The sequence below is a fragment of the Rhipicephalus microplus genome, chromosome 9 (genome assembly GCF_043290135.1).
Source record: "Rhipicephalus microplus isolate Deutch F79 chromosome 9, USDA_Rmic, whole genome shotgun sequence".
NCBI lineage: Eukaryota > Metazoa > Arthropoda > Arachnida > Ixodida > Ixodidae > Rhipicephalus > Rhipicephalus microplus.
Window position 1 is genome coordinate 90,768,514 of NC_134708.1, and position 13,740 is coordinate 90,782,253.

A 13,740-nucleotide genomic window follows, 5' to 3' on the forward strand; every position below is an offset into this window, starting at 1 on the left:
TCGACATGGGGAAGGCTGAATAACATTAAAAAAAACGCCAGGCCTGCGCGGAAGGCGCCGCACAGTCACAGCGAAAGCTGGAACTTTCGTAGCCTTTTCTAAACACTCATGGGGTTACTGCTTCAAGCACACTTGCTTGATACCCACTAAGGCATTATTAATAATGATTTTAGGGTAGTAGGCTGTGATTCGCTATACAATTTTTTGTCATTTGGAGAATCGTGATATCCGCTTAACACCTGGAAGGAATTTTGTGCAGTGGCTGACAACGACGAAGAATCATGCCTGAGGCGGGTATGCACCACAGCGAATAGTAGAACAAGAACAAGCTTTTGTAAGGGGTTGGAGCATTTGACGGCACACTCGTTACGCTATTCACATTGTGCGATGACTGGTTATTCTTTTGCTGTTTTAAAACGCTTCGTAAGTCGTTTTAACGCGATTGCTTTCCCGACATCAAGCCTGTATAAGGCAAGATTACCAACAAGTCCGAAGTGCTGGCGTGGCTCAGTGGCAGAATACTGGGTTGGCAACCAGCAAACTGAAGTTTGAATCCCAATGTGTCAGTGGTACTAGGTTTCTTTTTTTCTAAATTCTTACGATGTGGTTACGGACACCAGCGGTGACGGCGGACAACCGCACGTGACCTGAGTTGTTATCTCATAACAGTTTTCGCTGTAAAACGCTGACAAGCAGCTTAACTATCTTCAGCTGCCAGTTGCTGGATGTATACTCTGGCGCATTTACAGCACAGTGTGCTGCACGTAATGACTAAACAGCAACAGATACAGCGACATGGTAATTTGTAGTTTAGATAAACCTGGCTAATAAAAACAATAATGAAAAGATGACAAAGGAATATTCAGCAACAGTGTAATAAATTTTTATTGAAATTATGCATTACTAATACACCGCGACAACTATATTAAATAAAAAAAACTATTCCAACTTAGAAACTCAGGATTGAATTTCTACAGCTGGAAACAACGTAACGTGCGTTGATTTGTGAAGAAACAATCATTCCTAAAATGGATAATTTACTGTGTGAAACAGGCATACTAATAAACAGGCAAACTATTAAAACAAGTACAATCATGAAACATTTGAACAACAAGTATGCACTTGGTTTGTGGAAGATCTTGTCTGTGTAGGGGTAATGCTACAACAGAAGATTATTAAATTGGGAAGGTTGTGTTAAAACAGCTGTGTCCCGTCATTAGTTCGACATTACGGTACTTCCCAAGCTTCTTGGTGGTGAACTGAGTATATCTGCGTTCTGGTTTCTCAGCAGGCTAAGCTACCTCGGAAATGACCGCAATTCTTAATTTCTGAGTTGTATGCCATGTACAGGTGCAGATAATACAGACAGGAAATTCATAATTCAAAGTGCTTGCAAACAAGCGATTTCGAGGGATAACCCAACGCCGCAAGGCTTGTGTGTTTTATGGGTTACGCATGAGTAAAATCAGCGAGTTAAAAGTGAGGAGTTTACCCGGCGAGGGTAAATGTTGTCTGTTAAGAAATGTGTTTTTAGAATCGTAGGTAACTTTTTTGCTACGTATATATTGTGATAGCCCCCAAGACTTTGTTTTTCAAAACATTATGCCAAGTATTTTAAATGCATCAACTTGGTCTATCATTTCGATGAGATATATAAGTTTGCAGTCATAACGTGCCGGCAGAAATCACAGAACCGGGTTGATTGGTCGAACATGGTATAGGCCTTTGCCCGACAGTGGGCCTAGTCAGGCTAAAAATGATTTTAATGAATGCGCCTTTATTCACTAAAACTGCATCGCTAACCATACGCCAGTATTATGGCTAGAAAATTTTAGCTTACTAATGGTAGTATTACTTTTATTACCTTGTGGTGATTTGCTCACCGAGCTATAATATTTTTTTTCTACCCTTTTGATTATGCGAGATAATACAGCACTGGGAAAGAGCAAAGTCGGGTCGTTTGTAAAAACTTAGAATTTCATAGTTTTATTATTATTTCAAATGTCATTTATATAAAAGTTAGACAAATGAGTCGAGAATACCTTCATGTGAAATGACAGACAATATAGGTTTTGTATCAGAAGAGCGGCCATTTTATGCTAAGGAACTATTCCCTGCACCCCAAAATAAGAGTGAAGAAGGTCCATGATTTTACAATCAAATTCATACTTGAAAAGTTTCTTAGCAGGAAAACCTAAGGCAAATAAGGATTCATGACAGAGAGAAAGCCAATCGTATGACAATGTCTTAAGCTCCAATAGTATTAACAGCAGCGTTCCACTTACCCAGAAATTAGGCTAAATATACTACATGATGGTCTCCATAACTACGATATTTTAGATATGATCCCGATAAAATCATGACTGACCGACTGCAATTAGTCATTAGTCATCGAACTAGATGCAGTGAAAAATAATTCCATGCTTCAAACGACATTAAAAATGCTTTTGTCCGTTTCTGTTTAATTCATAGAAAAAAGAACCACCGGGAGTATCAATGGTGAATGGCACGAGTGGTTCAAAAGTTCAACTTTCGCTTGGTTAAGCTCAACAGGTGGCGCCATCTAATGCTGCTAGTTGAACGAAGTACGCCGACCTCCTCAGAGGCCACGGCAGTTAATTTTTCAATTGGCTTTATTGCAGCTGTGGCTCCCGCTATTTTCGCTTTGCTGCTACTAGCATCGGTGACGGCGCAATAAAGGCGAGGCAGATGTGCACGGCAACAGAACGAACCGTGTTCAGGCGGGGGACCTGATCTGCGCTGAAGGAAATCAGACCCCTACAACATCACTTTATTTAAAGTTATGCACTTCCTTGGCAGAAAAGTAGCACTACGAGGTTTTCGGACCACTATTTCAGCAATCAACATTGACTATGCCTTTAGTGCCTCTGTAACAACAGGCCAAGGTTTAGCTATTCAAGGCCTCTCATAAAGCGTGCCTTTTTGTCTTCGGTATGCCCCGTGACATTTAAAAGCCCGTAAAAAGAGGCAATCCCGCAAAAAGAGGCTTGCAATTAGCATTGAAAAAACAATGACCACCAGGAGCTGTCCACAGTCTAAGCTTGCAGCGTACGGATGCTGAAGCAGGTGTTTACTTGGCGTCCACTTTTTAAGGACGTTAAACTTTCTTGGGGACCTTCGACGCAAAAACTTTGGTCTGTCTGTCTGTCTGTCTGTCTGTCTGTCTTTATGTCTTTCTGTCTGTAATTTTGTCCGTTTTGTCCACCGTTACCACGAACCGGGCACTCTAAACAGCACCAGACGATACCCCGAACGGCCCACCCCATCCGCAGCGCCCACCATTGTTGCTCAAGAATCAGCGTACATACGTGTGTGATTGTCAATTAAACAGCAATTATTGTGCATATCTGAGGCACCATAACAACATGTATATATTCTGCATGTTTGTCTTATACTAGAAAAGGCATACGTAAGTTATTCTAAGGACCGTAACGCTTATCACGCTGCGCTGACCATGCAACGCTAGCACGAAGAAGCCAGTGTTTTTACCGCTTTGCTAAGACGATACGGTGGTGGCACCTACCCACCGCCTTGCGTTCTACACCTTATCACCTCTGAGACGGGCGCGCACGCCCGTCTCAGGGCTACGCGCTTTGTTTTTTAATTAAGACTGCCAAATGGCGCTCATTTCTCACGTGTGACGTGACTTGATGCACTCGTTCGCCTCCGCTTCACGCTCGAGGCACTCTAACGAGCGCCTCCGGAACACCATTCACAGACTTTATTGCGCAGAAAATCCAATAAGTGTTTTGCTCACTCTCTCCACACGCAAGACTATCGTCTTTCCACGACATTTGCAGATTACATGCAGATACGGGGCCAGTTTTTATTCGTATTTGAAGCATAATTACTACACTGCTATAAAAACCCTCAAAAAGTGTCACCTTCACCTTCTTTAGCTTCTTTGTTTATTGGTTGATTAGCTTGTGCCTGCCACAAAAGTAAGCTCCCCGGCGACCATTGTCTTCTACTACCGTTGTCTATAGTATTTAATCTATTAGCGACACCTAAGTAATTTGGGGCATTAACAGACCAGACGCTTCACAATCACACAACACAGTCACTTCCGCATCATCGAGAGTACGGATGTTTCTCTCGTACCATAGACTGTCTGCAAGTAGTTGTCTGCCCGATGGCCTATTGTACACGCAAGTGTAATCTCAAAACTAACAAATCGGTTGAATTCAGTGCTGAAGTCGGTAATACTCAGGGCACGTACGTGTAAGGCAAATTCCTGGGTCTACACATTATGATTGATTGATTGATATGTGGGGTTTAACGTCCCAAAACCACCATAAGAATATGAGAGACGCCGTAGTGGAGGGCTCCGGAAGTTTCGACCACCTGGGGTTCTTTAACGTGCACCCAAATCTGAGCGCACGGGCCTACAACATTTCCGCCTCCATCGAGGTCTACACATTATCAGAAATGTCTCACGTAAAGCAATTTCGAGTGTGAGAAGGCTCTGTGTGCCTTTACATGCAATGCAAGTCGGTATGTTTCATGCGACTCGCAAAGTTATAACAGTTATTTTCGCAACTCTACTTGCACAAAAGCCTTGTAAAAATTATTAAAATACTTACATACAAAAACCAGGCCGTTGAAAATGCATAGCTTAAAAGTTTCGACGCGCTTATCAGCACACATGCGGAAAATTAGGTAGGCTAAAGCTCGGTAAATATTAGCCATGTACGCTTTCATTTGCGTAGGAATATATGTCACGTAGGGCACTGATTATTGTGGTAGTTTGGGTTTTTTGTCTGTGCAAAATAAATGATTTATCGCAGCAACCACACACACAAAATAACATGGGAGCCACCTCACGCTGGTCGTTGCGGTTCTTCGTTTTATCTCGCCTTCTTTTTTGTGTGTGTACTTCCTCGGACAAAAATATTTGATGTGCAGAGTTCATAATTACTTAACGCATTCCCGAAATCATATTTTTGCTATAAGCTGTCTAACTAAGTTTTCACGCCCTTTCCTACATCATTTGTGTGATTGTGTTTTATGTTTCATTATTGTGGAGAGTAATCGTCGGTCTTTTAATACAAATGACTTAAGAAAAGAGCAATCGGAATGTCTACAAAAATTCTGTGCGAGATTCTTACAGCCAATTTTCTATTAGGGAACGTAATACCACACAAAAATACTCAGCAGATGCGTAGCCAGAAATTTTTTTTTTGCAGGTTGGGGGGGGGGGGACATCGTTTTGATTTTGTGAAAGGCACCTACTTGAAATGGTCATTTTTGGCTTTCTATGACATAGCGAATAAAATTTCTGGTGGGTGAGGAATGGGGGCACGGGCTCACTGTGCTACCTTCTGGCTACGACCTTGGTACTCAGTTATGCAAGCATGCGTGCAGCCGTTTACTCATTTTTAATTTTTCACGCAGGTGGTTAAGAACATCAAAGGCGTACATTAGCGTAGTCGCTGAACCAAGGACTTTCTTCTTCAGCTGAGGGACCGACAGTGCCATGGAGAGTAGCATATAACTTCTGGTGACGAAGGAACCCGTACATTCCGGCTTCTACGTTTCCGAGCCTTGGCTCAGGACACTCAATGAAAAGCATTTACCGGCGGCATACTTCAATTTATTGTCTGACTGAGTATTAAGAGAACGCTGTGCGTGGAGTGTAAGACGCGTTGGCTTTTTCACAGCCTGTACTGCGCCACTCACAAGATAGCAAAAGATGAGACTTCACTACGACGGACTCGGACGCAGACTCCCCAAGAAATTTCTCGAGCGAACTCGCTTGGTCTCAAGCTCTGGAATTATTCTCCACTCAGGTGAACTCAACGCGCGATGTGAGTCTGAGTTTGCCACTCGAACACCAATTGCAACGACGCCGTGGCCAACGCCAATTGTAGACTCTGACAAATGACAGCTGCAGTTTAAAGCACATTCCCCAAACATTTCATGTACTTGTCCACTTAGCAATCGGAAAGCCACACAAAACTGCTGCCAGGCTCGATGACTTTGTTTTGTTTGATACAACGTGACAACTAAGAAAAAGCGAAATTTAAGAACGGGTAAACTCTAAGTGAAAACATCACTATACATGCACGCTCCTTTTAGAAAAAAACAATGCGAACCCTTCCGAGTACCTATTGCTTAAGGTCCTGCCAAAGTATGATGATGATATGTGGGATTTAATGTCCCAAAACCCCCATATGATTATGAGAGACGCCGTAGTGGAGGGCTCCGGAAATTTCGACCACTTGGGGTTCTTTAACGTGCACCTAAATCTGAGCACACGAGCCTACACCATTTCCGCCTCCATCGAAATTTGCAGCCACCACAGCCGGGACTCAAACCCGCGACCTGCGGCTCAGCAGCCGAGTACCTTAGCCACTAGACCCCCACGGCGGGGCCTTAGTAATGCTTAAGGAAAGTACGACCGTAAACTTTGGGTAAGCATATGCAAAGTTCATGGGATGGAACCCCGGTTGCTGTGGCCGTACTTTCCACCGACACGAAACAGCTTGAGCCCTGTGGTTTTAGCCCTGCAGTTAGGTGCATGTCAAAGAAGTACTAGTTTTTGAAGTTGGAGGAGCACTCCACTACAGCATCCCTCAATATTTTGTCGTGTCTTTTGGATGCTCCAGTCTGAAAATTATCCCAATATACGTAAATGATCAATGTCATTCGTTTTACTATCAGCTCACGTGTCTGTCGTGTACACTTGTACAAATTTTTATAATCCTATATATTTCGAATTGTACATTGGGAGGGCAGATTGATGCCCGTTTCGATGAAACAGAACGTTAGAAGCCGAGGGAAACATAAGCAGTGCACAGCCTCAGTGCATGTCACATGCATGTGTTTTTTTCTTCACAGTTTTTGCAATTAACATTTTGTTCCATTCTAGGGGATATCGTATATTACGATCTTCGAGTAACGAATTCATCGATAACTACAAGACCTCGCCCAAGCTGTCCTCAATATTTTAGCCGCATTAAAGGATATCAGCCATCTTTCACTGTCTACACTCCTGAGTGCCAGCAAATAATCTGATCGGAGAAATAAAAATATGTTGATTTTATGAAGGTTTTCAAGCATCTAGCTAACTTTCACCTAAACTGCGTTAATACCAATCATGGTGTAAACGATAATAGCCGACAAAGCTTACAGCGTTACGTTGTTCGTTAAACTCTGTTTCTTTTTAGAAACTGAAATATCCGTAATGTGTCTATTTTCACACTCAGAGAGGCCATTAAAAAATCTATCACTCGAAACGCTTGCTCCAACACGCCGCGCTCATATTCTCGCAAAAACTTAGAACGTGTCTACACCGATGATGGAGATGAGAACTAATTAGCCAGAATAGATGGCTTTTGCCATAGCGTTGTCTTAGGCGAATGCATGATAGAACCTTTCAGATTTTTTACAGTGAGCGCTGTTATCAGGTAACAGCGGCAGTGGCAGTAAGATAGGTTGTCCACTGCCGCCACCACCACTGGTGTCCGTAACTACTCCAGTGGCAAACAAGAAAATTGAACTCAGAAAGAGTTTAGAAAATTTAGCTTTTCAAACTGATTATCATCATGAATCAAGCATTGACGCATTTCACAGTGGGGTTCTCCGCCCTAAACCTCGTTTTCGAAGGCAGTGATGCGGCGTCAAGCTGGGCAACAGTAAAACTATTGGCCGGTGCTAATCTTTCCTACCACCCACCGCCAAGCTATTGGATAGCGGCCATTCTGTTTTATCTGGTGGTAGTGATGGTATTTGGTGCTCTTATTTGTTACAGCAAAAGTTGTTTTCACGTAGCGTCGTTGAAGAGTGCAATAACAACCACCCGACATCGCACAAGCGACCGGCGCAACAAGTGGGTAGCTGGATGCTTCAAACCCATTATAAGAACCTCAGCTACAGTTCAGCATTGTCATAACCAGCACAAACTGCACATAATAACTTACAGATGTGCATCGGGTACCCCGCCTGTCCAGAGAATCACAACTAATGACACATTAGTCTCTTGGCTACCTTACGAACGTTAAGATGGTTCGAGGCGTATTGGGTAACTTGCACATTGTTGCTTTCGGTGGGCTACTCTTTTACCGCGGCCGCCGGAACAAAAAGACAGCCGCCTCATTTTGTTGAAATAAGGAGCCGCGCCAAGACGCCGTGCTGTTTTCATGTGCGGTGCGCTGCGTGGCTGAAATTACTCTATGTAGCACCGCTGTTAGGGTGGCTAGATTGGGAAGGTGTGAAAAGCGGCCGCTGAAACCGGTCTCCAAAGTGCGCCGATGCCGCTTGGGGCGCTGCATGCACTGGCGTGGGTAGACTTGCAGAGGATACAAACGAGACGGCACGCGCCGCTCTGCACAAAAAGTGTTCCCACGCTGTGTAGTGGTGACCCGTTTTCGGTAAAATCATTTTGATCGAGCAAGTGTAGGGCATTACATGGCACCTAAGTCCTTTAAAGTGTCATCTCTGACTACCATGCTTGAAAAGTCCTACGATGAAGATTTGATGCACTTTCGTGGACATAAAGGCCAACTCCAGAGATTTTTCGACAATGTCAAGGTAATGATGTTTCTGTGTTTCTGAGATACTTTTGTAACGAGACCAATAGCAGATATTGCCTAGAAATTTGCAAATAATTTTAATAAGCAGAAAGGTGCGAAACTGAAACCCCACCAGGTGCCCTTTCTGCGTATGACGTACTATTTGGTAAGAACCGGAGGCCGTATACTTGATACTTCGACCTTTCTTCGGTCATTGAAAACTTCCTATGAATCTATTTAAATATTGCAAGAAGCGTCGCTACAGTTGGCTGTCTTGCGCAATTTTTTATGATTCCTATTACTGTATTGTATCTTTTACTGTGATGTCTTTGTGTACCAGTGTATAGATTTGGTCCTGATGATTTGACACTTCATTATAATATGTTTAATGAATTCCTTACGATTATTACCCAACTAGGGTGCTGTAGATATATGTAATTTTAAATAAATAAAATTGACACATTATATGCTTCACCCAGCTCATTCACTTTCCCAAATAGTACATCACCCAGAATTTCGGCCACTGTACTTATTGATTTTCGCTTTTAATTTTTATGCCAAGTCATGATTCATATGTATTCTCTCACTCTCTATTTGCGGAGCTTTGTGTAACTTCTGTATTCGTACTTTATGTCATTTTATACTTGTAAAGTTTATGTTTTATTCTACATGTGTGAATGTGTGTCGTGTATTGCTGAGTTGCCAACTTGTGACTGGGTCGCTACTTTGTCAATCCCTCGAGCTTTTAGCCCCATGCTTCTCCTACTAAAAGAAAAGAAATGAAGTCTGTGACCAAAAGAACCATAGCTAATTTAGGTGAATTAAACTAGCAAATTTTGCACAAGATGCCGGACGTATAAGTAACCTTTGTGCACCGGGGAGTTGCATGTGATGGCTTATAACGTCTTGGCACATGTTAAACTCATTTTTTATTGTCACAGAAAGCCGAAATATTCATTCACCGGCACCCCTTTCCAAAAAGGTATGATCACCGACCTAGAAAAAATTACTGTATTCCTGGCAGCCTGCATCTCTTAGCGGACAATAATCGCAGATATATGCAGAGTAAAATATTGGCAGTGTAAATCATTTTTGCCCCTTTAACCTACACAGGGCCCGCTAGAATTGCAACTGTTTATGGAAACGTCAGCCTTGTTTTTCCAGGTACTCCAACCTAATGCTCCCTGACCTGTACTATCAGCAGAAGAAAATTTTAATTTGGAAACAGAACTGAAAACTAGCGCTACCGTGTTACAGCAACGACTTGCTGAAAACTACAACTCGCACATTTTAAGCAGGAGCTCTATTTCTACATGCATATGAGGGCGTCAAATACTAATTGCCGAAGTAACGTGCTATACTAGTAACGGTGTTACTAAGAACGCGTAACCACCAACACTGGAAACAAGGCGGGTGTTCTTGCAGTCATCACAATTATTTCGAAGTACCAGATTTCTCGCAGCATAGCTTGCTACAAAATATAACAGACGACCATCCGCCGCTCAGTGGTGTACTATTCATGGGCGACAGACACTGATAGTGCATCAGATAGAAGTCTTTTGTAGTCTTTCTCATTTTATTCTATCTCATGCAGCATTTTTTCTACAGACAGAGAGACTCCTCAACTAAGTGAACCACGTTGCCACCCTTGGGACTTTTCAAGAGGCTGAACTGAAGCACTAGGTTTTGCGGACAAGCATAATGCAGCGACGCTGAATTTACTTTTTTTGCCGTTAACAACTTCAGGCATTTCACAGAAACCCAGCGCTATCACCCATCATTTAACCATATGGTGTATTAGCGCGAATTCACGGGGACGAAGAGGACAAGAAAACACGACACTCGCTACACTCGCAACTAATTTTTATTTAAGAAGCAGCACTTCATATATAACACCTAACTACACCATATGGTTAAATGATGTCTCACCAACTAGCCCAGCTCTCAACCCTACTGAGCTATCACCCATTGACGAAGTACTTGTAAAGCAGCAACCACCTACGAAAAAGAAAAGCAGCGCACCCGAGTTAAACTCTGAGAAGTGTGCCACTCACTACCCGCACTGCTGTCATCTGCGCCCGTAGCGACATCAGCACGCCGAAGGGCCTTTCCGGCAAGCAAAAATCGCCGCGCTTATCGCACCTACCCATTCTAGCCACCCTACCGCTGTCCTTCGGGTCCGCACAGAGATGCGACACGTGGCGTCTTCGTGCCCCGGTAAAAGCCACAATGCCGAGCTTGCGCTGATTACGGGCGTCAGGCCATCACCCTGTGCGTCTCTGATTGATGAGACGCCGGCGCTCAAATAAGCACCAGATGTCTAGGCATGGCCCCTCGGAGGCGCCTAGACCGCCACTGCTGTGCGACAAAACATTGGTGGTCGGCCCGAGCGGCGAGATGGCAGACTCATTTCACCCCGCTCAAGCAATATTCGCCGAACGAGGCCGCATCGCCGGCATAATGACACTCGTGTGTATTGTGGGACATGTTATTGGACTGTGCCGTATAGACCTATTCCCCGATGTAGGGATCTGGGGGATATGACTGTATTAACCAGCCCTCGTGGGCTGCTTAGTGTTGTTCCCGGAGTTTGTTCAAAAGACAGCCTTTTTAATAGTAGAGCTCTCAATGTAGAGCTTCGGGCCAGAGAACCCGTGCCATGTAAATAATGTAAATAAACCCCTCTACGAAGTTCAACCTCCTCCTGCCTCGACTTCCTGATCCCGGATCTCCGGGACCGCAAAACCCGGTCGCACCAATGTCTACTTGCATTAGTTGCCTAGAGTGTCTACAGTTGGCTCTGGAAAGGTTTCTCTTCAAGCAGTCACTGTGGCGCTGCGTGTTCTTTCTTCTATTGCAGCATCACCGAAGAGAACTCAATTAGTTACATTGCAGCTTATAGATGACGATTCTTGTCTATGTACAAGGCAGGCCAAACGTTCGCAGGCCACTATCCCACGTATTTCTGAGGAAACACGGGTTGACAAATTTTGGCCAGGTTTTATGTTTTCAACAGTGACGTTCGTAGATAGATAGATAGATAGATAGATAGATAGATAGATAGATAGATAGATAGATAGATAGATAGATAGATAGATAGATAGATAGATAGATAGATAGATAAGTTTACCTTCCGCTCTGTAAGAAATCAGCTATGTTTAAAAGGCGATCACATAATGTTGCTCTCCTCTCGTTAGCAATAGGGAGTCGGGGAGATACTTGAAAGAGCCGGCTGCATTACCTGGTGAAGCCACGATAATCAGCCTGAAAGAAACATAACACCACACCTAACGAAGTTAACCTTTCGCTCGCGAAACGTGTTATAAAGGAACCTATGTGACCGTGGACGCGTCATTTTTGAAATCATCAAGAACGTGTGTTCGAATATTCACAGTCACAAGTTGGGAAAATGTGAAGCAAGACACCACCATCTGCATAATTTTCTTTCTATAGCAGGTAATCTTCGATAGCAACACCATTTTAACCGGTTAGCTGGCCTGCTGAAAATATAAAGGCAGTTATGCTGTGTTTGTTCCACTGCTCTTCCCGAAAGATGGTTATGTGGGTAGCTGCAAATTGATAGCGTTGTGAAATTCATGAACATTTTAGACGCATTTTACAGCTGTCAGTGAAGCCTCGAAAGTCACTTGTTTTCTGCATGACGGTGGCTGCTCTCTTGTAAATGACTGCAAAGTCGTAGGCTGGAGCATGTTTGTTGTACCATCAATTGAGATGGCCTGCTAAGTCACTGAGATGAACAAACCAACATAGCACACGGTGATTAGTAACATAGGACTGCGTAGAGTAAGAATCATCAGGGCTGGTGAAGTCTAACAGCTGTGCAAAAGAACCGCTCCCCCTTTCGAGCTTAAAAAAAGAGATACGCAGAGGATAAGAATAAAAAACAGAAGCCGTGACACGGTTTTCACAGCGGCCTTTTGTCCGCGGTGGTTCGTGAGTAATAAACCGAAGTAAACACATTTCAGCGTGCAAAACCACTTGTTCTCCCCCATCATTGTCTCAGAAATCGCCTGGCCATAGCCTATCAATTTAAAAAATAGCGCGATATGTTCTCCTGATCAAATGTACATGGCACAATAGGTGTCCTCACCCGTCTCATTGGAATAGCGGGCTGGCTGTCCCTCAGAACTCTTCTCATGCACACGCTGAATGTATCAAAACAACCAGTCCACAGACGTTAGACGGAGATGACCCGTTTCTTCAGCATGACGCCAAAGCTGTCCTCCACTAGAGTGTGCCTGTCTCCCTTCATCCTCTTCGTCAGTTTGGCCCGCACCAAGAGAATATTTTGCAGCATCTTTTTGGGAGGAGGGGGGGAAAGATGACTCGTACGCATCAATGAAGTCTGCACCACTCCAGGTTGCTCTCCAGAACCGATGCTGCACGGAAACTCCGAATGCCTGCTCGCGAGCGCACCATGACGCATTATGACAAGCCACAAACCACGCACGCACAATCACATACCATAGATCAAACCCTCAGTCTTCATATTCCTCCAGAACGTCGCCGAGGAGTCACGATTGTGCTGTGCAAGTTATGGTTGGGTGTCGCTTTTGATAATGCACACGCGTTCCACATAGGAATGGCCAACAGCGCAAGTCGTGACTTTTGCGGCAGTGACAAAATAACTTGGCATGTTCTGTGCGAATGCCAACAGTACTGATCGCAGAGACAGTCACTCTGCAATTCAATAGACCAGCTTGACAAGCGAACGCTTTAGGAAGGAAGAATCCTGCACTACTGACAGAACTTTGTATCGCAGAATAAGGCTGCGAAAGCCCTCCTGCTCTTCCTGCGTTCGACCGGTCTCTCCAGACGAATGTGATCAAAACGCCCTGCATGTGTGTGCATGTGTACTTATCCCCAATTTATTTTATCTCTTTCTATTCTATCCTCCTTCCGACCCTTACTTCCTCAACCATGTAGAGGGTAGGAAACCAGTTCTTCTAGGTAAACCTACTTGTCTCTTCCTTTTATTGATTTCTCTTTTTACTTGACGGAATCCTACCATGGTGCTCGTCAAATATGATCTTCTACACGGTAGGCACCGCTCATGTTTCGTTCGACACCCACGAGACCATCACGAGATGGGATACTTTGAAAGAAATACTACACGACATCTCTGAGAACCCAAGCGGTCGCCAAATGACGCCCCAAACGAAACTCGCAACCCATGCACAGTCGC

General features: G+C 43.9%; 1 protein-coding gene across 2 annotated transcripts in view; it reads left to right on the forward strand.

Moving 5' to 3' along the window:
* Nucleotides 1-7,066, forward strand: part of LOC142771394 (uncharacterized) — a 40,135-nt gene extending 33,069 nt beyond the window's left edge. For both annotated transcript variants that reach the window (XM_075872871.1, XM_075872870.1), the window contains one exon: nucleotides 6,893-7,066. In XM_075872871.1, the coding sequence (XP_075728986.1) occupies nucleotides 6,893-7,038 (146 nt within the window). In that variant the 3' untranslated portion in view covers nucleotides 7,039-7,066. The remainder of the gene's footprint in view (nucleotides 1-6,892) is intronic.
* The last annotated feature ends 6,674 nt before the right edge of the window (nucleotides 7,067-13,740 follow it).